The 25,825-nt window shown below is 37.7% G+C and overlaps 2 protein-coding genes across 4 annotated transcripts in view; one reads left to right on the top strand and one right to left on the bottom strand.

Annotated features, from left to right (window-relative positions):
• The first annotated feature begins 292 nt into the window (after positions 1-292).
• MED28 (mediator complex subunit 28) lies at positions 293-4,379 on the top strand. The gene is made up of 4 exons (XM_040065887.2): positions 293-602; positions 690-756; positions 1,618-1,730; positions 2,184-4,379. Exons 1-4 carry the CDS (start codon positions 453-455, stop codon positions 2,379-2,381), a joined length of 528 nt encoding a protein of 175 aa, XP_039921821.1. The 5' UTR covers positions 293-452; the 3' UTR covers positions 2,382-4,379.
• Positions 4,270-25,825, bottom strand: part of FAM184B (family with sequence similarity 184 member B) — a 37,096-nt gene continuing 15,540 nt past the window's right edge. For 2 of the 3 annotated variants that reach the window (XM_040065884.2, XM_040065886.2), the window contains exons 3-11: positions 19,808-19,918; positions 15,304-15,516; positions 13,938-14,091; positions 12,686-12,798; positions 12,080-12,264; positions 7,357-7,474; positions 7,066-7,170; positions 6,199-6,404; positions 4,270-4,693 (exon numbers count right to left, since the gene is read on the bottom strand). In XM_040065884.2, the coding sequence (XP_039921818.1) occupies positions 4,603-4,693; positions 6,199-6,404; positions 7,066-7,170; positions 7,357-7,474; positions 12,080-12,264; positions 12,686-12,798; positions 13,938-14,091; positions 15,304-15,516; positions 19,808-19,918 (1,296 nt within the window). In that variant the 3' untranslated portion in view covers positions 4,270-4,602. The remainder of the gene's footprint in view (positions 4,694-6,198; positions 6,405-7,065; positions 7,171-7,356; positions 7,475-12,079; positions 12,265-12,685; positions 12,799-13,937; positions 14,092-15,303; positions 15,517-19,807; positions 19,919-25,825) is intronic. The other variant, XM_040065885.2, reaches the window with a different exon arrangement.

The following is a 25,825-nucleotide window of genomic DNA, read 5'->3' on the forward strand; positions in this document are numbered from 1 at the left end:
TGCCTTGTTCCAGCAGGGCCAATGCTGTCCTGGGGTGGAGTGGGAAGAGTGTGAGCCTTCCCCCTCCTCTGCTCTAGAGAGGTCACTGCTGGAGTGCTCTGTCCTGTTCTGGCTCGTCAACGCAAAAACGGCATGGAGCTACTGGAGAGGGTCCAGGAGAGGGTTGTGAGGAGGACGGAAGGTCTGGAACATCTCCTCTGAGGAGAGACTGCATGAGCTGGGTCTGTTCAGTCTGGAGAAGTCGAAGAAGGGATTTCATCAATACATTAAAATTGCTCTTAGGTCCCAAGAGAACGGTGCCAGACTCTTTTCAGCGGTGCCCAGTGCTATGACGACGAGCAGTATCGACGCACTCACCCACACAAAGCGGTCGCCCGAGGGCCCGGCCCTCAGCGGGCGGCGCCGCGCTGGCCCGCCCCGCTCCCGCCGCATGCGCGGCCGCCGCTGCCGCCATGGCGGGCGCGCTGGGCGGCATGTTCGGCTCCCAGGCGCCGGGGCCGCCGCCGCCGGGGCCGCCCGGCCCGCCCGGCCTCATCCCGCCGCCCGCGGGGCCGCGCAACCCCAACAACACGCTGGTGGACGAGCTGGAAGCGTCCTTCGAGGTGAGAGGGGGCAGCCGCGGGCGGGCGCTGCCCTCCCTTGCGCCGGCCCCCCGCATCCGCTCAGCGCGGTGTTTCCCTCTCCCGCAGGCCTGCTTCGCTTCGCTGGTGAGCCAGGACTACGTGAACGGCACGGACCAGGAGGAGATCCGCACCGGTGAGGCCGGGGCGGGAGCAGGGCGCCGCGCTCCTTGCCACCCTTCGCGGTGGAACGGTGCTGGGAGCAGCGGCAGGAAAGAAGCCCAGCCGGGAGTGCCCGGGCTCCGCTGGGAAGGTCGGAGCGAGCCAGTTGGCTCCTGGGCTTGGGTGCGGCTATGTTGGCGTGCAGTGAAACGCGTTTCGAGCACCAGGGAGGTGATGAGGTGCACTGGGAAGCTGTACGAAGCAGTAACAGGGAATGGGAAAGGCCAGGCCGGGCAGCTCAGCAGCGGTGCTTTAGGGCTTGAGTGACGCAACTGCGTGGAGGTGGAATAAATACTGGTGTAAAAAGGAGTTTGAAAAGTGGCCCTTGACTGCTCCTTAGAAGTGCAGCTGTCCCTGAAAATTTTCTGAAACTTCCCTCAAATGGCGTTTCAAAATCGGCATAAATGCTTTTCAAAACTCCTTTCTGGATATTTGGTTACATTCATGTGCTGGCACGGAACAGCTTTTATTACCAAAACAGCAGTGTGCAGTATATGAGAGCAGAATATTCTCCTCAATAAGTGCGTTTTTTAGAACCCTACACTGAGCTTGTTGCTTAGGCATGCAATGAAGTTTCATAAATTATTACCCCTTGTCAGAAATAAAATAAAACCTGGGAGGAAGTGTTGTCCTGCACTTCTAAAATAAGTTGAAAATTTGCAAAGCAGTGTCTTATACAGAGACTTACTGGTTTATAAATACATTACTTTAGATATTCTGAAGATTTTCGTTCTACAAAGTACTGTGAAAAGTATTTTTAATAGACCACTACCCTTACCAGCCTAAAATCTTTATTTTGCAAGCTGTTCTTTCAATCTTGTTACTGTATGTTTAGGTGTTGACCAGTGCATCCAAAAGTTTCTGGATGTTGCAAGACAAACTGAATGCTTTTTTCTACAAAAAAGACTGCAGCTGTCAGTCCAGAAACCTGAACAAGTAATTAAAGAGGTATGTTAATTTCCTTGTCCTGTGCTAGTTCAGATAAGGTATGTACCTTAATCACCATGTTCATAATTGTAGGTTTCTCAACATGATGCTGTACCTTAAGGTGGTAGAACTTGACTGTTACCATAACTCTCAGCATGAACCTGGAGAAGCTCGATACCTGCTGCTGTGGGGGGTATTGGAACACAACTGACAATTCATTGGGAGAGACAAACTAGGTAGTCAGATATTGCTGGGAGTGGTGATCTCTGAAATATCTGGTATAGGTGTGCAGCAGTAGTGCATTCACAATGCTCTCCCTCTGTATCTTTAGACACTTTTCCATTATTCCATTTTTCTACTGTACGATCAGCATGAAAGCTCAATGTCTAAAAAAGTTACATACATGCTCTTTATGTGAGGTGGTTATCCTTTTGAATATTGTCTGTTTACTAATACACAATTTTTCATCCATAGGATGTTTCAGAATTAAGAAATGAATTGCAGAGAAAAGAAGCGTTAATTCAGAAGCATTTGAGTAAACTGCGACACTGGCAACAGGTCCTGGAAGACATCAGTGTACAGCACAAAAAGCCTGCAGAAATGCCTCAAGGTCCATTAGCTTACCTAGAACAAGCATCTGCGAATATTCCTGCTCCAATGAAGCAAACATAATCTTCAGTTTTACACAGCTGAATATTTTAAAAGCAATGGTGTTCTTTGTACGCTTTTTGTATAATGTAATTTGTACTACAATGTAGTTAAAACAGTTAAGCCAAATAGATTATCTTCTTTTTTTTCTTTTCTTTTATTACAGAAATATGGATTGGTTTTATGTCTCACTGGAAAGTATTCAGAGTTGCTGTTCAGGGTGTTTTCTGGAGAAGTGTGTCTCCCAGAATGTAGCCTGTTCCTTCTAGAGAGGGTGTCCCTTGCTTTCCCCTCTGTCTTTTTGGTATGATCAAAATACCTGCAAAGATTAGTGTTTGATCTTACTGGAATATTTAAAAGTTTTGTGATCTAGTCATTATCCTTGAGTACCACTGCAGAAACACCCTTAGAATTGTCTGTATGTAGGTCAGATCACTTTTTGAAGTCTCCACCAGACTGACTCACCTCATGGAAGGTGTCCTGGGATATGCAAATTTGTTTCCTATAGGATGAATTGAAATGGAAAAATGCACACAAAAGGGTGGGATTTGTAATGCAGGCCTCAGGTTACTGATGTTCTGATTCTCAGGCTACTGAAGAGGTGTTCCAAAATACCTATCCCCAAAATAAAGACCACTCACTGTGGAGGTAGGATCATCACCACTGTCCAGTATACAGAATTACCTTTTATTGCAGTGCTCTACTTAGGAAGTTGAATGTAGGCAAGAAAGATTTTGGAAGTAGAAATGGCAAAAGAATCCTGTCTGTGTATTACTAAGCAACAAATTTAATTCATCCATATAACCACTTTTCTACACACATATTTTTGGGGACAGAGTGGATTAATTAATTGTGTAAGCCTGGAAATAAGAATTGGTAATTGTGTATTGAAATTTCTAGTGTTCTTGGGGCAGCATGGATGAAAAGTAATGAAAACAGCTCAGTGCATTTCCATTCTCACAGATGCCAAGGTACCCATCAGTGTATCTCTTTCTTGATTACAAGTATGAAAAGTGCCTTTTTGCCAAATCTACTGCCAAAGTTTTTTTTTTCCAACCAAGCAGTTCCTCTTGGAAAAAATCCTAGATAACTGGGATGAAAAGTATTGGTACGTAGAAGTGTTCTGCCCTTCTTTCTACTTTTGCACCACCAGTGAGATGCAGTGGCTGTTTTGTATGAAATGTTTGCATTTGTTGGTATAGCTTTTGCTGGCTGTTGGATTTAAGATGTTTAGGCTACCTCTTTGCACATGTAAATTTTTTTTAGGTAGGTGGGCCCTGATGGTTGAAACTAAATGGGGATTCAAAGTAATTGAAGAAGAACTATCCTGTCTTAAACAGCAGGCTGCTGGGTTGTGCATTTCCCTGCCTTTCACAGTTACTGGGTTAATTGCCCAAGAGTCAGCTTCATGGGTTCTTTCCTGCCAGCAATGAATTAGCATGATCTAAAATAATATAGTCATTCCCTCACTTTGCTTTTATGTGGGCATAAAACTACTATGGAGTTAAAAGGTACAAGGGTGCAATTGCCATCACTCTGGAACTCAGTGTACAAGTCTGACTTACTTGAGCATAACATTGAACTCTTCTAAAAAACAGAGAAATTGGATAATTTACAAGCTTTAATGTTTATACTTACACATCATCCTAATTTATCAGGCTGATACATATGTTGAAATTCAGTAGGAATATTACACAGCAATGCTGACTATACAAAACAGTTTATGAAGCAAACGAGAAATTATTTCTAAACCAGCCTGCTATAAACATGCTATTTTTGAAGGTGTACCACATGATGTACAGCTTAAAATTCATTTAACAAAAAGCATTAAAAACTTTTAAAATTACAGTATTATATGCAGAACTTACTTTGAACAGCTGATGAAGCAAGCATATAAATGTACAGAAGGAAGATCGATTTTCAGCTGGTGCCAAATTGACAGAACGTATCAGAGTCCAAATTCTGTATTTAATGAAATTGTGGAGTGGTACAGTCTCTTGATTAAAAAGTCTTTTTGCATAACTGTATCCAAACTTCATTTTTTTACATGAGTTGTGAAAAAAAATGCATTTTCCTGGAATTTGTGCCTGTAACTCCATAGATAAAAGAGAGCACAGGTACTTCCTAACTTTACTTGGAAATTACTTTTTTTTCTTCCCTTAAATCATCTATTGGATTATCATTCCTAAAAAGAAAACAGGAATTACTTTTATAGGAATTCTGAGAAGTATGGAAATAGTTTGCTTTAAAATGAAAAAAACTTAGTAAACCATTCTTGATGCTGAGGGTCTTGCTTTTGGTCATCTTTGGTTTGTGGTGGTTGATCGCCACGTGTCCTGTGCAAACAAATAAGCATTAGCATCACTGACCCTACTTACTAACAATTTTATCAATATGTAATACTTTTCCCAGAAAAACTCATCATCCTATGAATGGTTCTGTGTACACATGAATGGATGAGGCCAAGAGGTGCCACCTACAGTTTTAGTGGGACCTGTGCCAGCCAGGTAACTGGACTAGCAGCATTGGTTGTAACATGAAGAAAAGCATGAAGCAGAGCTTAACAGCTATGGAGAAACATTTGAACATAGTTCTTAATTTGACAGCCCCAAAAAATTAAACAAAAGGATGCTTCAAGGACACAAAGTCCTGAAAATCAGAGAACGGCAGCTGCAATTCACTCTTAAAAACACAAAATACAATTTGTGCATTAAAAATGTTTGGTAAAGTTCTATTTGAAACTGTAAGATTTATCTGAACGCTACCTGGCATTCATAATCAATCTTATTACATAGTCCCTGATTTTCCATCATTTGGGATTTTTTTTTAACAAATGATAGCAAATAGAACTTAACATGATTGACTGATTAAGAACAATTAAGCAAGTAGCAGCCAAGTCACCCTCAGTCTCTCCATTTGCCTTGGCAGTCATCTGGCCTGACACAGCATATTTATATCTTTAAGAAGTGGGAATTGTCAAACAGGATCTAAGCCTGTGTCCCAGGTTGTTTTTGTCAGCAATCCGCACCATCTGCCCCAAGGGAAGAACTCTCTTGCACACAATTTACAGGATAACTAAATCTCCACCAGGAGATAGGTGAAAAGGCTGGATTTTGTCCTGAAATACAGTGGTAAGGTTTGGAGGCTTTTTAACTCTCTATTAGCTACACACATTTTTAACTATTTCTTGAAGAGAGAGTTCGTGTTATAAAACACCAAACATCATTTACGTAACTCATAATTTGGAAGAATTTAAGTTCCTCGAAGAGAAATAAAGCATACATTAAGTATCTGCTAATCAGTTTTCAACCTTTTTTTCTAACCTTTGACAAATGATCAGCCTAGATTCATTCAAGTATCCTAAAATAAAAACATACCATCTACATCTTCCCAAGTGAGGGAATAAAAATAAGAAGGAAGACATATCCTTACCACAACCACTGAAAAATGCCATGTTCACAATTAAATACATTCTTAGTTAAATACTTGCAGCTCGGTTTTTCTGTTTGTTTGTTTGGGTGTGGGGTTTTTTTTTTTAAATGTGTCTGTATGTGCGTGTGTGTGTGTTCTGATTGGTTGGTTTGGTTTCAGGTTGGTTTGTTGGGGTGTTTTTCTAGCAGGAGGGGTTAAAAGCAAAAGGTCTGCTGGGCAGGGATTGTAGCCCACTTTTGCAGTAAAGCTCTGGATCCGTCTGCAGAAAGCCAAACACACAGAGTTCATCTGGTATATTGCACAGTAGGAACCTTAAGTCATTGTGTATTTCCACATGTCTAGTATGTCTGAATTGCCTATAAGATTCTAAATATGAATTCATTTATCATCATACAAAATGGACAAATACCTTGTGGCAGCACTGCTGTCTGAGGACTGTGTTGATGGAGAGCCCACCCTGAGGCAGCCAGGACTCCGGTCTAAGCTTGTAGATTTTGTTATTTGAGGAGCACTTCTTTTTGATCTTAAGTCACAGCTCAAAAAGCTCTTTGCGTAGGAAGCTAAATTCGGAACACTCACAACACGACTGGGCGCCTCGACCGTTTTCTTCTTCTGCTTTTATTGTAACAGAAAACCTCGTTACATACATTTTTTACAATTTACAAGATAAAATCTCAACGATACCTCATTTCCAAATACCTTTCGAGGAACACACAAACAGGAAGATAAATATCTTCTTCTATAGGCATTTAAATTAAATTCTCAGGGTATTCTGAGAATATGTATTTTATCATCCAATTAAAACAACTTGTGTATTTGACCCTAACATTTTAGACACATCAAGGTGCTTTCCACCAACTTGACCTCCCTTCTTTCTATGGCTATTTGTAGACAGTATCCTGCAGAGGGGCTGGAATGACAAAGGGCAGATACCAAGAAACTCAAAGATTCATAATTTTCCTCGATGCTTGCAATATCCCGATTAGCAACTCCCAAATCTGCAAGCAATGGCCATGCTTATCCCAGTGGAAGACTGATGTCAGAGTTCTAGTGTTTTATATTGGCTTAAACACCTGTTATCTATGTTGCATATGTACTTCTACTGAATTTCTCTTATGCTCAGCAACTGACTGTAGGTTGGCACTGGAAAGAATTCTACTGACTAACATTATCATTAAAAAATTGATAGCACTTTTATTGTCCTGATTGCCTGTATGATTCAAATAGCAATAAAAAATATCACAATTTGTGATTTTAATTGCATTGCTCATCTTACCTTCATGGAGGGAGTCAGGCACGCTGTGTTAGGGTTGAAAGAAAATGACCGATTCCTGTAAGATTCTGTGTTGGCTGATAGTGAATGCTGACACTTTCTTTCTTCCTGAAGGGAAATAAAGTTTTGTGTATGGAAACATGTATTTGTTGGAAGCTGACATGGAAAGATACATTTGTCAAAGTATTCCAGAACAGAAAGAAACAACCAAATGTGTGAAACAATGTGTGAAACACTGAACAGAACCTTGCATTAGATTCCAAAATACGTATGTCCGTATAAAAGCAGTCTTACCACCAGCTGCTTGATCATCTCTTCTCTGTCACTTAATTTGTCTTGCAGACAGTTTATAAGATGTGTATCTTCAGGCCTGGACTCCCACTTTCTTGACTTTTCTTCTAATTCTTTAAGTCTGTACCAAAGAAAATGCAGACCAGAAAAAATTTCCTCAGATTAGGTTCAAGAGACACCTAGGATGTACTCTTCCCTATGTTCCAAGCCTAAAATACAGGGACACAGCCAGGCTTTTCCAATAAAGCAGGATTTTTTTTAAAAAAGGGCATCTGTACATGGTTTATGTAGAAGTGTAGAATCTTCTGGAGTTCCAAAATAAATTGCCAGGGTTAATCCACAACACCTGCCCAGTGTAAAATCTATCCCCTTGTGTAAAATAGTAACAAGCTTGCACACCACGTTGCTAGTCGTTTCCTAAAGAAAAAAAAAATCAATGTCACAGTATCTATACGTATCTACATCCAACTATATGTTCTCTTTTCTGACCCAGTAACTTTGGAATCCTCAACTCCTGTAACTTTCATGAAGACAGGCTTGAATATGTTTTAGTATGTTTGAGTATGAATATGCTTGAGTATGTTTTAGTAACCCTGCTAAGTCAAAACCTGTAGTCTGAGTTCAGTTTTTTAAATTCCTTAATCAGGGGAAAAGATTCAAATGCTAATTACACATTCTTAGATATGGTGTGGAAACATACATTTGACTGACCCATGTGAACACATTTCATCAGCCAGGTTCATGAATTTTGCTGCTTGAGAAACTGAATGCTATGAATTTCACCTGCCATAACCAGGATGCATTACAGAATGCAAATGTATTACAGAATACAAAACACCATTTTGTGGGTGTTTTTGGTTGGTTGGTTTTGTGCCTTAGTTTGTTTGTTTGTTTTTGTGTGTGTGTGTGTAGCAGGGGGGTGTGTGTGTTCTGGTTTTTTTTAATGCGTGGGTAAACATTTTTGAGAGGACCAAGCCCACTCTTTATCATCTTAGAGTTATCTCAGAGTTAAAATAAAAGATAAATCTTTACATCTGTAAGGTTTAAAGGTTAGAGGCCTGCTTACATGCCAAGTCTCTCTTCTGGACTTTTGCTGTGCAGTTGGAGTGAGAGAAAAGGAGGAGGGTTATATATAAGCAGTTATTTTTGAGGAGTCTCTCCTGTACAATCTGAAGCTCCACAGAACTTCTCAACTCTACAGGGAGCTGCAAACTCTGTTTATTTACACAAGCATAATTTTCCTTGGAAATTTTTAAGGAAATGAGAAGGAGGTTAAGAAGCTTTTACTTAACAACGCTGCTCTGCTGAACAAAATTAAGTCCAAGATCACGGATCAAGGCCTCTGGTATCATCTGTGACAAAGATGATTTTACATTCCATAAAATTTCTAGATCCTACTGCAAGTTTATTATAAACTTCATATAGAGTACTTTAGATTAAACAGTATCCAGAAATTATTAAAATGTATCTGGGTCTTTTTGGTTTGCAAAGACAATATCTATACACTTCTATTTTGATCCTTATAATACTTATGATTAGTAGGAAACCTGTACATACTAAGAATAATAAATACAAACAGAACTCACTGCCAGCATGAGCCAGAGTTTATTGTTAAATTACTTACACAGTCTCTAAGGAGAAAATCTTTGCTTGGAGACGTACCTGAGTGCTGCTGAAACCAGATACTATGTTTTCAATTTCCTTCCAGTGATCTCCTTTCAGTATGTCCAGCTCTTTTTCTGTCCTTGATACTGAGTTCTTCTACCAGTAGCCTTTCACTGGTATCAAAATATGTCTGAATTCTCATGTTTCAATATTAGTTTATTATCATTGATCAAAGGATGCAGTTTTGAGGTGTTTTATTGACTGTAAAGGTAGTTAACTGGGGAAAACATCTGCCTTCTGTCTACTGATTTGACTTTAACATCTTGGTTGCAATCTGAGAAAAAACATTTTAACACTGAGGAAGAGAAAACTTATATTTTGAAAAGTACTTGACCTTCACCCTTCAGGAAATGGAAAGTCTATTCCATATAATGGTGCCTAGGGCTAGCTCATACATCAGTCTTAATGATAAAACATGACAATGAAGTATTATGGGAACTTACTTGTATTAAGCAAAATTACACTGAAGTATCTAGGATTTTAACATGGCTCTCATGATATATTTTACTACATCATGGCACCAGAAAATTTAATACTGCCTATCATCATCCTAAAACAAAAAAAAAAAAAAAAAAAAAAAAAAAAATTTGTAACATTGCACTCTAATATCAATCCCAAAAGAAACAGACATTTATTGAAAAATCATAGTTTGATATTGATATCTTGCTTTGTTAAACTTTTGAGAAAGTTTTTCATTAACTCAATAGAGAGCCCATGTTCTATGGTTTACTGATTTAAATAGACATGCTCATCTCAGCATATTAACAATAGTAATTTTCACAAAAGACATTCAGTTTACCTTTTGTTTTCCCCTAATTTCTTTTTAATGTATTCCCAAGCCTGTTTCAGTTGTTTCTGAAAGGCTTCAGGAAAGACCAAAAGGTCCATGAAAGGTTTCTCCCCTTCAACTTAGAGCACAGCCATGGAACTGACTGATTCAGCACTTAGCATAAAATAAGCAGCAGAAGAGTAAGGGTAAAAAAGGTAGAAGAATCCCTGAAATGAATCTTCAGGAGTAGAATATTCTCTTTCAGAATAGCCATTCTGGGACTTGTTCTCTCTTCCCATAAAAACACCTTTGTCTGCTCTCACCTAAACCTTGCAAAAGCTTTCTGTACTGGAGATGCAATTCACACAATTCAAGAGAATGGAAAAAGGAGTTACTACTTTAGGTAGATTACTGGTTTCACTTACTTGGCAATAGCAGGACTAGTAATTATAAGTAATTTGTTATAAAAATTTGTCATATGCAAATAACAAGCCACTATCAGTTTTCAAATCAGAAAAGAAACTGGAATAAAACAGGGGCACTGTTGTTGAAAGTAAAAATAGCAATTACATGCACCTATTTGATGATTCCCCTACACAAATTATCAGTCCTGCAAAAGCAAAATGAGAGCTGCAAGTTAGAGTTTCAGGTCTTCCATGGGTTAATTTCAGAGCAGCCCGAATCAGGTGCCTCAGTCCACCCTAGTGCTTTGGTCCTACCTCTGGTTATTTGCAGGATTTCTTCTTACATAACTTCCATTAATGCTTCCTTCCCAAATGTTTACTGTAGTAGAGCTACACCATTTATTCCCTGTAAAGAAAATCCTCCATCCCAGCAGCCTTAGCATTTGAGGCCTTTTAGACCTCATCACTGACACGTGAGTAATTCTTCTCTTCATGAACAGAGGCTCTAAATTCCTTCAAGGTAGCTTGAGGGCATTAATGAAACTCTCTGGTTTGCAATTCTCTCTGTTGATCTTGCTTCAAAAGCTTGAAATGAAATTCACTTTGAAGTAATTCTTCAAAGAGTGCAATGGCCAAAAAAAAAAAAAAAAAAATTACTCATTCTTTAAATATCTACTGACTGGTAGACAGGAATGGAATTACTCTGGCCACTCTGACAGTCTGAACAGAGATATTCTACCCATTGAGCACTTTTTTCTGGACTACATGGGCCATCATTTTAAAGATTCCTTTAAGGGCACATTTTTCAGAAATCCTTTTATATATACAGCTTGTGTAGTTAGAGGCATACCCTCTACACCATTGCAAAAATGAATTGAAAGGTACCCACACACCAGAACCCTCAGTCTCTCTACAAAGAGAATGTGTTAAGTATGTTCATCTAGAAATTTCAAAGGATTCAACAGTCATACAAATGCACTGGGCAGTGAACCCAGACTTGTCTCCTTTATAAGTTGTGCCGGGGAGGTTTAGGTTAGATATTAGGAAGAATTTCTTCAAAGGAAGGGTGATTAGACATTGGGGAATGGCTGCCCAGATGTGTTTAAGGAGAGATTGGACACGGCACCCAGTGCCATGGTGTAGTTGACACGGCGGTGTTTGGTCACAGGTTGGACTCAATGCTCTCAGAGGTCTTTTCCATCCTAATTGATCCTGGGATTCTGCACTTCGTACAGAAATGGGAAGATCCATTTTCACCATGTGTGCTGAGCTTGTGGCTACACTAAGACATGGTTTACCTTCTGCAAGATGGCCAAGACTCAAGTCACCTTGCCCTCCTGTGCCCTGCCAGCCTCTCCCTGTGCCAGGCTCACCATCAGCCCAGAGGTATCCACTGGCACTGCCCTTACTTCCCCTGTGCAAAGCTGGCTGCTAAAGCCAAAGCAAACTCTTACAGGCTATATATGGCATTCTCAAATGTCTCCTTTGGAATTAACAGTCCATTGGTTTCAGCTACAGAGAGTATGTATAAAACCCTGATATTTATTCTCAGAGACTTCTATATTTTTTTAATAGCACTTTGGTGAGTTTGGGATTTATGTCTTCCTGTGCCTTTGAAAGGCTGACATGCATATTTTCTCAGGTCACTCCTGTGGGTATACACTAGACATACTTTTCTGTGACATATAATGAACAATTAGTTCAAATGCATCTATTACAGCTGGAAGAAAATGTGAAATGAACTACTGCTTTTGCAAAAATCCTAGCTTCTAAAATTAGTACATTAGAGAGGAAAGATTCTGACATGCATCACACTCAGACCACCACTCACACTGGTATTATTATCAAATCTCTAGACAGCACTGTCAAGTGTAAATTCAAAGCAAACCTTCTATGCTGTTTATCTCTATCCTGAAGCTGCACAGCTTCTTGCTTCTGTGATTCCAACTCAGCACTGAGTAGCTCCATTGTGTCTTTCAAAAGTAAATTCTCTTTCTTGAGTTCAGAAATTTCACTCTGACATTTTTCCAGTTCATCGTGAAGAGATCTGATCTGGCTTTGGCTACTTCCTTCCTAAGAAAAAGGCCAAATTTAGTTATTCACAGCCTCTTATTTTTAATGTTAACATCTTACTGGAACTGTGTGCATTGATTTTTTTGTGATATGATTTTTAAGTTACTTGTGCTATATTATATACGTGCAAGACAAAATCAGTGATCAAAATTTCCTGAATACATTCTGTAGTCTGCACAGAATTAATTTTATTGTAACATTCATTCATTTACTTCTTTTGTAGATTCTGATCTTTAATTGGAAAGAAAAAAGCCTGCCCCTAGGGAAAAAAATAAAAACATTTAAAGTGAGACATAAAGGCAGAAAACTCACTCCATTTCTGGAAAAGACTGTAAACTTTTATTATCACTGGGGAGAGAAATTTGATACTACTGCTTTTGCTAAACACAGCATGGCAATGAAGTACAAACTGGTCCCTTGCCTGTTGTTTCTTCAGTGTCCTCACACTCCTCAGCTCCATTTGTAGCTCTTCTATTTGTTTCTTTAGGTTTGTGCATGATGTCTGTTGCTCAGAGAGTTCCATCCTTAGAGATCCTAGTAACAATCAGACAGACAATCATTTAGGGGTCAGAGGCCAGCTGGATGGGAGAGGCAGATACAGGGAATGCAGATGAAAACATTAATACACTACGTTTTGCTTTGCTCCTCAACTCCTTCCCCATTAAGCACACTGGCCTCCTATTACTAGAGGTAACAGCTGAACAATAGTAAGAAGATATGGAGCTACAAAAGCAATGAGTCAACATCAGAGTCAGAGAGGTAATTCTGTGGCAGTTGTATTGCAGACTACATTCTCACAATTATTTCTTCTAATCTTGAACTTTAGTGGAGCACCCCTCAGCTTCCCTGTTAATTCCACTGTTTTATAGAGGGCCGTAAGGCAGACTGAGGAGAGCTCTGGTTGCTGTGTTTGAGAAACACAACGCTTGTGTAACCTCATCTGTCATATACTGCAACTTTTGTGTGTATTAGGTACAAGTTTTTCAAGTACAAGAAGAAAAAAGTTTTTATCTCTGTTGTCTTCCTACAATTTTTCTTGAAGTGGAGAATCTATCTATTGAACTTATAATCTTTAGAGAGCAAGAAAACTTTCTACCAATTTTAATTACTGGCATAAAAAAACCCAATAATAAAATTCAGTTTGTATTTAAAATACTTTCAAAATATTCTTTATTTAATTAATAAAATTAAAAAAAATTTAGATGAGCTATAATAAACCTGGAGATATTACCCATCTTCCTAGTGCAGTGTTCTGTTTAGCTCTAAACAGTTTAGGGCACTTTTTAAACTGCCTAAACAGTACATAGGGAGCAACTGAACTCCACTGCTGAACTCAATAGAATAGACTTGAAGCACATATAATAATTCATCTCAACATAGAATAAAGGAATAAAGTCATATAAACTAACTATAATTTTCCAGTCTAACACACCCAGTAATACATACTTGAATGTTGTACACCAGACAGCAACATTTTACTGTGGACAATTGAGGGCCTGGTTAACAAAGAATATTAAGTCTATATTGCTGAAATTGCAGAGTATGAAAAAAGAGATTAACAAAGACCTGAGTTCCCAGAAGATGGGAAAGAAAATGAATGGGATGAAAGTCAGTGGTTCTCAGCATATATATAATCAAGCAGTAGGAACTGTGCATGACATGAGACACTATACCTAGCAACAGGGTTTGCTGCTTCTGTATCTGCTCAAGTTCATAATGTAATTTTTTCTTTGCTTTTTCTTCCAAGGTTTGTATTTCCAGCCTATGAGACTGATGTTGGATCTTGAAAGTCTCATTAAATTCCTTTTTCAAACGTTCTTCTGTCTCCTGTAAGCAAAAGTCCCCCCGAAAACAAAGTAGTTGGAGCCTATTTATCAGCTTGTTGTTCTACTTGTAATACTAGATGAATCTCACCTTTCATTGTAGAACTTCAATTTTCACCACTTTACAAGGCATTTTATCAATGCAAGAATAAGAATGAGCAGAAGTTAATTTTTAACACTTATTAGGTACAAGATAAATTATCAATGTATTGCCTCTTATATTTGATGTGCATGATGAAATAATAACACCAGTATCTTTGCATCATTTGACATTAGAAAGAAAATTTTATTATTCAACATACAAAGCCCCCCAGATTTGACCTTTTTGTCATTATTTATCACAGTGTGTCAGATAAAGGTGTCTGTCTTTCCTTGTATCATTCTTGGGTCATGCTTTCACTGTCATTAGAAGTACTGCTGGTACACTGTAAATGATGGAGGAGCTGCTCCATAGTGGCTCTGAAAGAAAACTCCTGTCCTCAGTTTCATTCTTAGCAACTCACTGCCTTCAGCTTGGTTTTGTCAAAACTGGCATTTTATTTGGAATATATAAACAAGATATTAACTTCTACTTTCATAAAGTTCTCTAAGCTGTGGGAACCAACAGAGACATCTAAACTCCATGTCACAATTACATGTACATTTTTCAAGTTGATTTTTTCTCAGACAGCAACAGTCTTTAGAACTTCAGTATATTGCATTAACATTTTGTCACTGATATCAATTCACTTGAACCTTTAAAAGCTTTGCTTATCCACTTACTGAATTGATTTCTTGAAGGTATATAAGGCAATACACATCACTATATGTGTCTATTATACTTATTAACTATTTATGTATAAATTAACAATGGATGAAAAATAACAAAACTGAGTCCTGTTATTAATACACTCAGGAATTCCCTTGTATTTCTGAAGCAGGTGCACAGATAAAGGAGCCTAACTGTAGGGTATATTATATTCACACTGTGGTCTAAGTTAAAATGTTAAAATTATTAAAAAAACCCAAAAACTGAAATCCCACAAACCAGCAACCAAACCACACCTCCCAGCCTGATGATGAGGTTTCAAAAATCACAGAATAATTCATTATGTGCAACAATAGCAACCCATCATTAAACTAATTGGAGGTAACTGAGTTTTGATAATTAGTTCTCACTTAAGATGGTATACCCCATAAATATATATATATACACATTAGTATGTAGCAAACTGACCTTGAGTTCCTGATTTTTGCTTTTCTCCAACATTTTTAAGACTTTTTGATGTGATGCCTCCAACTGCTGTTTAACATTTTGGTTTTCCTTAATGGTGTTTTGAAGATCCTGCAAAAGCTTCTCTTTTTCTTTGTTAGACTGTAGATTATGTTTCTTAAGTGACTCCTTGAAATTATTTGCTTGTTGTTCTAATATTTGCTTCAGCTGAGCCACCTTCCAGAAAAATAAGTCAGCAGGATACGATTAATGGCTGCATTTACAATGGAGAGGAATTACGTAAAGTTGAATACATTTTATGAGCTTGTGTTGCTCTACGAAAAAACAGCAAGATGCTTGTTTTGCGCAAGGAGCCTGTTCTTCACTGAAGAATGAGAACCTTTTTCATATACTATCTGTTGCTCATCAAGGACTTTTAAAATTCCAAATCATCTCCATCTCATATGTGCAATCCATAGTTCAAGTTGCATAATAATATGACACAAAGCAGAAGGCAGGCAGGCCTAAGGCTCTGCTGAAGCTATCCAGCAAAACTGATATATTTAATTTGAAAGAGCACCTAGCTTCATCTGCTTCAGACCGAGTTTAAGATCACTATTCATCCAGTTGTTTCTTGGCGTCTGATCACACAAAAATATTTGCCTGATCAAGCTAGTGAAGAGTAATTGCCACATACTATTCGTAATGAAAAACATTAATTGTCTTTAATATATCTGTGTAATGGGATCTGTCTGTGGCCTGGATACACTCCAAGAACAGGCAGATGCCAGAGCCACTTGCCAACCATACTTTTGTTTCAAGAGATAATGAAAATTTTTTATTACTTTTAAAAGAAATATGTGGTAAATCATAAGACTTAATCAAAGGGAGCACTCTGGTTTCTGATTATAGGCAAAAAATCTACTTTGTCTTTGCACCTATTGAACTCAAGCCAGTGTTTTCCTATACAAAGAAACACTGAAGTTTTTAGGTACTGCAGTTCCCTATAAAACTATCTTTTGATGTGAAAGACTTAACGCTGTACAGTCACTCCTATCAGCTGACACAACATGCATTAGCACCACTACATTCAAGTATGCATTTTTTATGGGCTTCTTGAAAATAAAGGGACTGAAAAAAATGTGCCAGAAGAATAGGCTGCATATTTTATAACAGAAAAATATGAAATAGGAAAAATGTTACTTGGAATACTTCTTAAGCAAATTGGTCATCTAGACAGGAAAGACGAAAAGAGGCCTATATAAACTTCATCTGTGGTCACAACATTATAAATTTACCCAACTCATCACAGACAATTATTGGCCCAAAGCATTCTAACATGAAACAAAAGATCTTACTAACTAGAAACAGGCTAAGCTGGGAACACAATCTAGTAAGAAATCAGATGCAAAAGTAGTTTTAAAACCATTATTTTTCAGTGATTAAGGGGAAAAGCCCTACAGAAATGTATCAGGCATACAAACACATTCTTTCTCACGAATCCTGGTACTTCTAACATATTAGAGGTTAAGAAACAAACATTTCCGTTCTCTCAGGTTTCCTCGTCCTGTCTTGCAATTAAAAACACTTTCAAATCCACCAGTGAAAATCCTTCTCTGGAATGTTCTGCAGTGCCCCAGTGGTTTTTTTGCACTTCCTGACTTCTAAACAGATAGCCAGACCCTCAATTTGGTTAAGTTGGTAAAGCAGCATTTAAGCCAATGAAACTATGCCAACTCAAATCATTCCAGAATCTATTTGGATGTTTTCATTATTAACAAAGCAACAACACTATGGAATTTTGTGTCTTCTAATGTCTTCCTGCTGCAAAACAAAAGTTCTTGAAAAAATTGTACTTTAATTCCATTACTCATTCACTTTTATCCACCAGAACTGCATAAAGTGATCTCAGAGATGCAAACGTTACCGAACAGAACATAAATAGTAATATGGCATAAGAAGTTAAAGTATTTTACTGCGGTTTTTAGGCTTATTTCAGAGTTACTTTGATTAAGTTCACAGTAAGCAACATAATTATAATATAATTCCTGACTAGAGGAATTCAGGACTATGTTCTTTGACTGCTATTTGGTGGAATCTTCGAGATCCATAAAAACTCTGGGCATTGCTGTGCTAGCATTGTTCAAAGATGTATCGTGACAAGCTGATATCTGCACTTCCATTTTATGCATCTTCTAATTCCAGAATAGAACAGACTCATAGAATATTCTGAGCTGGAAGGGACCCAACAAGGACCACAGAAGTCCAACTCCTGGCCCTGCACAGCACCATCCCCAGGAGTCACACCATGTGCCTGAGAGCATTGGCTAAACACTCCTTGAATTCTGTCAGGTTTGATGCTGTGACCACCTCCCTGGAGAACTTGTTCCAGTGCCCAACCATCCTCTAGGAGAAAAACCTATCTCTAATATCCAATCTAAGCCTCCCCTGACACAACTTCAGGCCATTCCCCTGGCTCTGTCACTGTCACCAGAGAGAAGAGATCAGTGCCTGCCCCTCCACTTCCCCTCATGAGGAGTTCTGGACTGCAGTGAGGTCTCCCTTCAGTCTCCTCTTCTCCAGGCTGGAGAGACCAAGTGACATCAGCTGCTCCTCATGCAGCTTCCCCTCAAGACCCTCCACCATCTCTGTAGCCATCCTTTGGACATCCTTTCTAATAGCTTCATATTTTTCTTATATTGTGGAACCTTTAACACATGCTGAAGAGATCCTGTAGTTCAAAACCAAGGAACTGTAGGGCCTTAATGAATTAGCATTCAACCCACACAGGATCTCACATCCTTCCTTCCAAATGACCAAGCATTCTGATGCTAGTCTGATTTCTTTATCCATAAAAATCTTATTAATACAGAAATACTGCCACTTTGAAATGCAACCCCAGACAGATGAAATTATCGCACTTCTGTCTATTCTGCATAGTTCTCCAGCTATGTCAGCCCAACCAAAAATGAGCCTTAGGCAGCCAAGGAAGCTATTTTTAGATCTGAAGTTGTATCCAGGTTAGAACTGGATTAGTAACAGCACATTACCCAACCTTTGAGGTGGAACCTCTGGGCTGAGCCATTGCAAAGGTTCCCAGATGGGAAACATGCCCTCAGTGAAACATAACATTATATAGCTAATGGTGCTTTCTTGGCTGTGAATATTCATGTACCCATAGCAGGACAGGATGACGAGTTGAAATGACTTCACTACTCTGCCAATACTGACAGTAATTAGTCCAGAAAGTACCTTTTGGAACAATCAAGAAAAATACAAAATTTCTCTTCAATTGGAGCATTTCCTTCTTTTTGAAAGCAGTCAAATTGTAAGATACAATAAAATGTTTCTTAGTGTATCTGTTCATATTTACCATGGCACTGTGAACATATGGCATGCTATGTGCAACTTGGTATTATTTATGTTTATAGTGGCAATAATTTTCCACCACTCTTTGCTAATTTAACACGATCTTGTGATGCAAGTGGATGAGCAGCTAGAAAACATAAGTTTCTTTCATATTTTACTATCCTGAACATGTGATTTCAAGAAAAGTAATCTGATGGGTCATGACCTTAATTTTGCATCTGCAAAACCTTCATGTCATAAACCTTTCACTCTGAATAGGCCAACACAGGTTGGACTGACCCAAAATTCTCTCAGAGGAGAATCTGTAGGAACCAGCGGCATGCAGAAAGGTATAATGAAACTTTAAAACAGCCAGAAATTTCAGAACATCAAACTACACTTAAATTCTGTATTTGTAAGACTGAGAAATAGAATGTCAGGATGTCACTGCTTGATAACAGAATGTATAAATATATGTTTTAGAGGAGAAATGAAGAAAAACCCATGCCGCATTCATAACTAGTACAGTTAGTATAGCACAGATGGGAGAAAAACCAGGCATTGCTTATTGTAGATGAGCACAACACATGCCCTGATTGCTGGGACATGCACACCAAGAGGTAGTAATGGCATGTGGGAAAGTGGAGGCAGTAAAGAGAGGACAACATTTTGTTTAGCCTCCTGATGAGCCTATCTGTCCTCTCTCTGTCTTTAAATACTCGAGAGCTTATTACGGCCACAGAGAGTCTACAAATGTCAGCTGAAGATCTAGGTCTTCAGCTTTTGCAGAGTTGTTGCCATACAAACTCCCTAAACTTGAGGGAAGTGAAAATGAAGATACATCTTGTTCATTAATAAAAATCAGAAGTTAACAGGAATTGTAAGGAAGATTCCAATCTTTGTCCTGTAAACAAACACACAATCAGAGTTGCTCTGCAATCCTGATATAGCTTCTCACCTCAGCACATCTCCAAAGAGTAATATATGAAATAAATAGGCTTGTCAAAATCTTCATAGATATTTAGAAGCAGTTATTTCTGCTATTTCTATCTGGAGTCCTTGCATATTTTATTGAGTGACAGACACAACAAATAGTATTAAAATCTAATCCAGAATCTCTCAGATGGGATGAAAAATGAAGAGACATTTTATTACTGCATTACATTTATAACCAGTTTACCTCCAGTGAAGAGTTTTGAAGTTTCCCAGTTAGAACTTCTTTCTCTTTCTCTAGTTGCTTCAGTTCACACTCAGATTTTCTTTTAAATTCATCTAGCTGTGTCTGGAGGTCCTAAAATCAAAAAAAAAAAAAAAAAAAAAAAAAAAAAAAAAAAAAAAAAAAAAAAAAAAAGAACGTACAATACCTGGGACAAAAAATGCAGCATGAAAAAGAACACATTTCTTCTACATTAACCTAGATAATAAAGCAGTGTACACAGTAGTACATGCTACTGTCATTTAATGTCACTCGTTTTATTTAATTTAAAATGTATAAACAGTTTGGTTTGGTTCTTTCTAATACTTGTGTGAGACAATACAGTTAACATTATACTAATCTTTTACTGAAAGCTTCCCTAAGGTGTAAAATTGTACAGCATGAAGAGTCAGACTGTTTTGCCTTGAGTGGTGTTAAGGTTCAAAAATAATTTAGTATGCAAGAGTCACCCACAAGATCTGAAAAACCATAAATATACATTGGCCATATAAAAACAAGACGATTAATGGGCAATTAGTGGAAAAGAGAATCACAGGAAGCAATACCTGACAGCATCCATAAAGAAAATCATGAAGAGAAAGTAAAAATAAAATAAAACAGTAAGGATTATAAAATTGCCATGTTGATGGAAATTGTTAAAAAAATCAATGAAAGCATCAGTTGCAAGACAGTGACCAAGAGCTTGCAGCAATTGTTTGCAGCAAGTGGTGGCAATCACTTATTTCAGAAAGGCTGAATGTGCAACTTCTAGAAACTTCCTGGAATGATATGCATTATTTATTAGGGTGCATGCTCTTCTTGTTTGTACAATTTTGCCAACTCAAAAAACATTCTACAGTGACTTCAGATGCTACAAATGAAGGAAAAAAATAACTCTTTAACACATCCCCCATCCTATACAGCTCCTTCTCACACACCCATGTCAAACTGAGGTAGAAATTAAAGGATGTAATTAAACAGATACATGAATATTACAAGGGAGGAATTAACTTTAGCTTTGCCTGTACAAAAAGGAGCAGATATAACTGTCTTTTTGATTAAAACGTTAAGATCAGGAGCAACATTCCCACTTCAACTCTGTCAACTGACTTTATTCTATGTATCTTAATTCTGCCATCTGGAAAAATAGATATTATACTTCCTTAACAGCTGTTACAGGCCTCTGTTGAGTAAGAGGATATAAACAGCATCAATAATGAAAAAATTGTAATTCTGTTTTACTAACTCAATATTTTTCTGATTAAATTAATATGACTCTCTAAGAAATTATTATAAGCAATAATATTTATTGCTTATTAAAAAAATGTCTACTACTATGCCTTTTTTTCTAAATATGAAGTGTTTGATACTTGAATTCAATCTGACTCACGTAAAGAGTTTCAGCCTGGCATAATTTCAAGAATACATGTATAATAATAAGTAGAATACACTATATAAAACACAAAGCCATTTCCATAAGGCTTCACTAGTGTAACTATGTCCCTTGAAGCACTGCATCTTCAGAGACTGATCAAAAGTGAGCCATTCCACAAGCAGATAAAATAATTTACTCACCTGGATTCAATTTTGAGAAATAAGACTGTATAAATGTATAAACTCCAGCAGCTGTATGGAAATTAATTCTTCTGGCAAGCACTAAATGCAAGTCCTAGTCTCCAAGATTGGGTAGGGACTATGAAGCTCAACATTTAAGGACAGCACCTCCTTGCTTTTTCATGACTTCACACAACTTGTCAGCAAGTGTTTGACTATTCTCAAGTAAACACTGAGCTCAGAAAGTTCTGGCAGTGTTAACTGCAGAATATGGGTAGAAGTTCATTCATAGCACCAAGAAGGGTCTATAAACCACTTGACCAGTAGTCTCATTGTCTCATGCTAGAAACTGCTGAAATGAATCTTTTCTGTCTAGAGTATCTTTGACAAACACCGAAGTCCATCAGGAGTCAGAAATTAACTTCTCCCCTTAGCTTATGCTCAAATTTGGCAAATCTCTTAGACTTGCACTGAGCTGTGAGCTGCACCAATCATTAGAACAAATGCTTACAACTAAACATGGGTTTCACAGTATCCTCCCTCTGAATTCAGCTCACGTTTAGGTTCCTACTGCACAGAAACATTAGACTACAAATTTCTTACAGCCAAAGGATTCTGTTACAGACAGCAGCACTAATGAAAGTGAAATGTTTTGAAGAATCTCTTAAGCCAGTTGTTGCCAATGTGTATCAACAACAAAAATAACACCTTAACTGCTTAAAACACACTGAAAAGAAGGTATTGCTCAGGTAAGTAGTTTGGATCTACAAGATGAGCCTTCTTCCTGACTGAGGTTAAATAAAGACATATCTATGTATGAATGTATGCATGCATTTGTAAATAGTTGTAATTTCACTGGTAACACATGCAGTCTGAATTAATTTACCAACACTTTGCAGAATTAGATCCTCTGCCTAGACAATACAAAATTCTGATTAAATCAATTTTTCTGAGTTATTTCACAGCAGTGATCCATGAAAATTTAACTCAGAAACTGGAATAACACCCACAATACATTCTTCTTCAGGAAGGATCTTTTATAAAACACTCCAACTGCCACATGCAAAGCATTCAAGGATGAGTATAGCTTAGAAGGCCATTTATCACATCAAGGATAAATTCACCTTCCTGTCTTTGGAGCTTTTCCCAGAAATACATCAGTCTGACCTTTTTTCTTTTATTTCTCTGATTTTTTTTTTCTGTAGCAAGAAAGTCCTGCATTTTATGTTAATTTAAAGTGCCTGCAGTGAACATAATTCAAATTATGCTGCTGTGACCAATAAGATTAAAACCTGATGAATTAAAGCATCTATCAATAGAAGAACATTCCTACCTTCTGCCTTTTTTTTTTTTTTTTTTCTCCCCAGATACCATGAAGTGTTAGACTGGCCTGATTTCCTTCGTATCCTTCATTACATGATCTACCATTCCTTTTAACAGCTAATCCTTCAGACAGATCTTTTCCTTACAGGGCTGATGTTTAATTTTACAAAGAAAGTTCTCTCTTTTATTCATACCCTCCTTGTGAACAGCTACAGTTTTCATAGTCTATAAAACACACTAGACATACTGTAAAAAAAATAACCCCTGCGTAGATCTCTGGGGTCACACTAGTCTGTTCTGTAGTGAAAATGCTATTTAGGTGGTAATACTCCATTGAAAAATATTGGCTTTATTTTAGTTAAAAATGTAGAGCTGTACTGATTCAGGATGGTAAGCCTCTTCTGCAGTCTAGGAATGATTTGGGGTTTTTTGCTGTTGTGGTTTGAGCTTGGGTGTGTAACTCACTTCCAACCACACAGGCTGCCTCAAGCACAGCCTTAGTCCTGCAGAAAAGCACAGTAGACTATCTGCTGACTCTGATGCCAAGTCTAATTCTCCTGAATAGTAGCTTAACAATAATTTAAGAGAACTAAAAAGTATAGAAAAGATTCAGGGCTGAACAGCTGCTTAAGGGGAGATATTGAACAGAGGGTACTCTCAGGATACAAACACTCCTCGTTTTACTGAGTTTATTCCTGCTATCATTTCTGCACAGCTTTTCAGGATGACTATTTTCTATATTAAAAATAAATAAATCAGTATTCCAATTGACCTCAGCTGAGAAAGTCTGCCTTAGACATTGCTCTCTTTAAGGATTTGGTTACAGAAGCAGTTGAACACTATGCCAAGGACCAAGGATGTCTGTAGCTCCTTTGCTGCCTTTGCAGAAACTCATGTTTTTCAAGTTATGAACACAAGCCAGTGTTCCACTGAACAATCTTAGAGACCTGGGAATCTTACAGGATTGACTCTCGTACAATAAAACCATCAGTCTTAAAAAAAACCCAACCCTACATTGATTTCAGTACATTTGGTATACCATGTCTTTGAATATTTAAGAGCAAATCACCTGTTAAAGCTCTTGCACATCTTCAGAGTTGCTCTTTTCCTGGCTCTCTTTGGTAGAAGTCATTTGCTGCACCTGCATTAGTTGATGTTTCAGTTCATCTACTTTATTAACAGCTTTGCTTTGGGAATTCAGTATAGTTTCCATATCTTCTGTGGTACCAAAATTCACATTTCAAGTAGCATAAATAACTTGTAGAATTTCCAGTATCAGTGACTACTAACATGGGAAGTACTTTAGAATGACATTAATGAGCATCTTACCTGCTCTATGCAGGATTTCCTTTTCTTGATGTGAATTTCTCTGACTACACTTAGATCTTCTTCCTCTTTTTTCACTATACATTTTGATCCCAGAATTTCTTGCTGCGTTCGCTTAAGCTATACTTCCAAATCCTAAAATATGTATGACATTACTTTCACATTTATTACATATGTATTTTCTTGTAATAAGAAATAAATGGTCATTTTCTCTCTTGGTGTTCCATGATATAAATCACCTACAGAGCTGGTTTAAATGCATTTTTTGCTTAAACTGTCTCTGCTGCCAGAATATTTGTGATGTGGAGCCCTCCCCTCACATGTAGTTGGCATCATTTTAAAGTGAATACCCATCAATAGTTACCATCTAAAAGATGTCTGAGGTTATCCTAAACTTGAAATAGGTTATATTTCTAATAATTTCATGACAACTTATGCCAAAAGTTAATGACTATTAATTAGGATTTCTTCAGTTGCTGAAATACAACAGTTTGTAATATTACTATACAGATTTCTAAAGTCAGAAAAAAATTGGGTCCTACAGACTTTGCTGGGAGTTGTCTTTCCATTACTAATGGAAAAAATTTGAACCATATTTAATGTTCTATTTCTGGAGGTTCTAGTTGCAGTTTCAGATGTCTAGCATAATACTGCAATACTCACTCAGATAAAAATACATTTTTTCCTATATGAATGTCAAGAAATACCTCAGGGTTAAAACTAACTTGTATTTAACACTCTCTGTAGCTCAAAACTTCAAGGTAAGCTTGTTACTTTTACCTCTGGCATATATACCAGAATTCTTCCAAAACTAGACTGCACAGACCAGACTTAATGATTTTTTCAACCTCTGTAGTCTCCCTCCTACAGTAATAATAATAAATGTGTACTAATGTAATACCTTTCATCTAAAGGTCTCAAACCTCTAAGCATACACTGAGAAAACAGGAAAATTCATCTTGTTGCAACAGTCCTTTCACCTTTCAAGCCTTATAATAGCTTTTCCTGCTCAATACTTTAATGCTCAAAGGTATTTCTGATTAAAATGATGTTTCTATTTCCCTGTCCATTGTCCACAGAAGTCTAAAAAATGTATTTAATGGTGGCATAAGAAATAGTCGATTTAGAAAGGAGAAAAATTTTTGTGTTGTTGTTCAAACTGTAAAGAAACAGAAAACATCATCATGTCTAACTCTTTCCCTTGCAGATTTATCCTAGTTTGAGGGTATCTCTTAAAAGATTCAAGGCAATATGCTCCAGTGGTATGTAAATCAGCCTCATTCCACAGACTTAGAGGATTTGAAATGTACGAGTTGAGCATATGTCCTTCAGAAAATATTTCAGTTTTATCCAGCTGATACTGAATTTAGAAAATAAGTTGCTAATGACACCACCCTCTTACTTCTAACTTCCTATCATATTTTACATTATTTATTCCTAAATTATTGCATTTCTTATACAATAAATCAGAAGAGTAAACCATGTGCATAAGTGTTCATGTGTTTATTCTTCATTTTCTCTGAATGTTACCTAAGTACCCACAAAAAAAACCAAAAAAACCCCAACCAAATCTTCCTTTCTCTCTTCCGCTCTAATGCTTCCAACTTCTACAGAGCCAGGACACTTTTTAGTATTGAAACAGATATTACAGATTGACTCAATTTAAAAAAGGGGCTTATCTGCATCTCTGCCATTCATTGTATCGCCTCCAGTTTTCTGTAAAAGACAGAGGTTGTTGTGCTACAGATCTACACACAAAGACAATGAAATCTGAATAATGCTGGGGAAGGTGTATTCAAT

Source organism: Hirundo rustica, chromosome 5 (assembly GCF_015227805.2).
Source record: "Hirundo rustica isolate bHirRus1 chromosome 5, bHirRus1.pri.v3, whole genome shotgun sequence".
Lineage (NCBI taxonomy): Eukaryota > Metazoa > Chordata > Aves > Passeriformes > Hirundinidae > Hirundo > Hirundo rustica.

Bases quoted from the DNA above. Each gene is read 5' to 3' on its own strand.
- MED28 (XM_040065887.2), top strand. From the start codon at position 453: ATGGCGGGCGCGCTGGGCGGCATGTTCGGCTCCCAGGCGCCGGGGCCG. The intron at 603-689 runs GTGAGAGGGGGC...CCTCTCCCGCAG, and splicing joins AGCTGGAAGCGTCCTTCGAG to GCCTGCTTCGCTTCGCTGGT. The intron at 757-1,617 runs GTGAGGCCGGGG...CTGTATGTTTAG, and splicing joins CCAGGAGGAGATCCGCACCG to GTGTTGACCAGTGCATCCAA.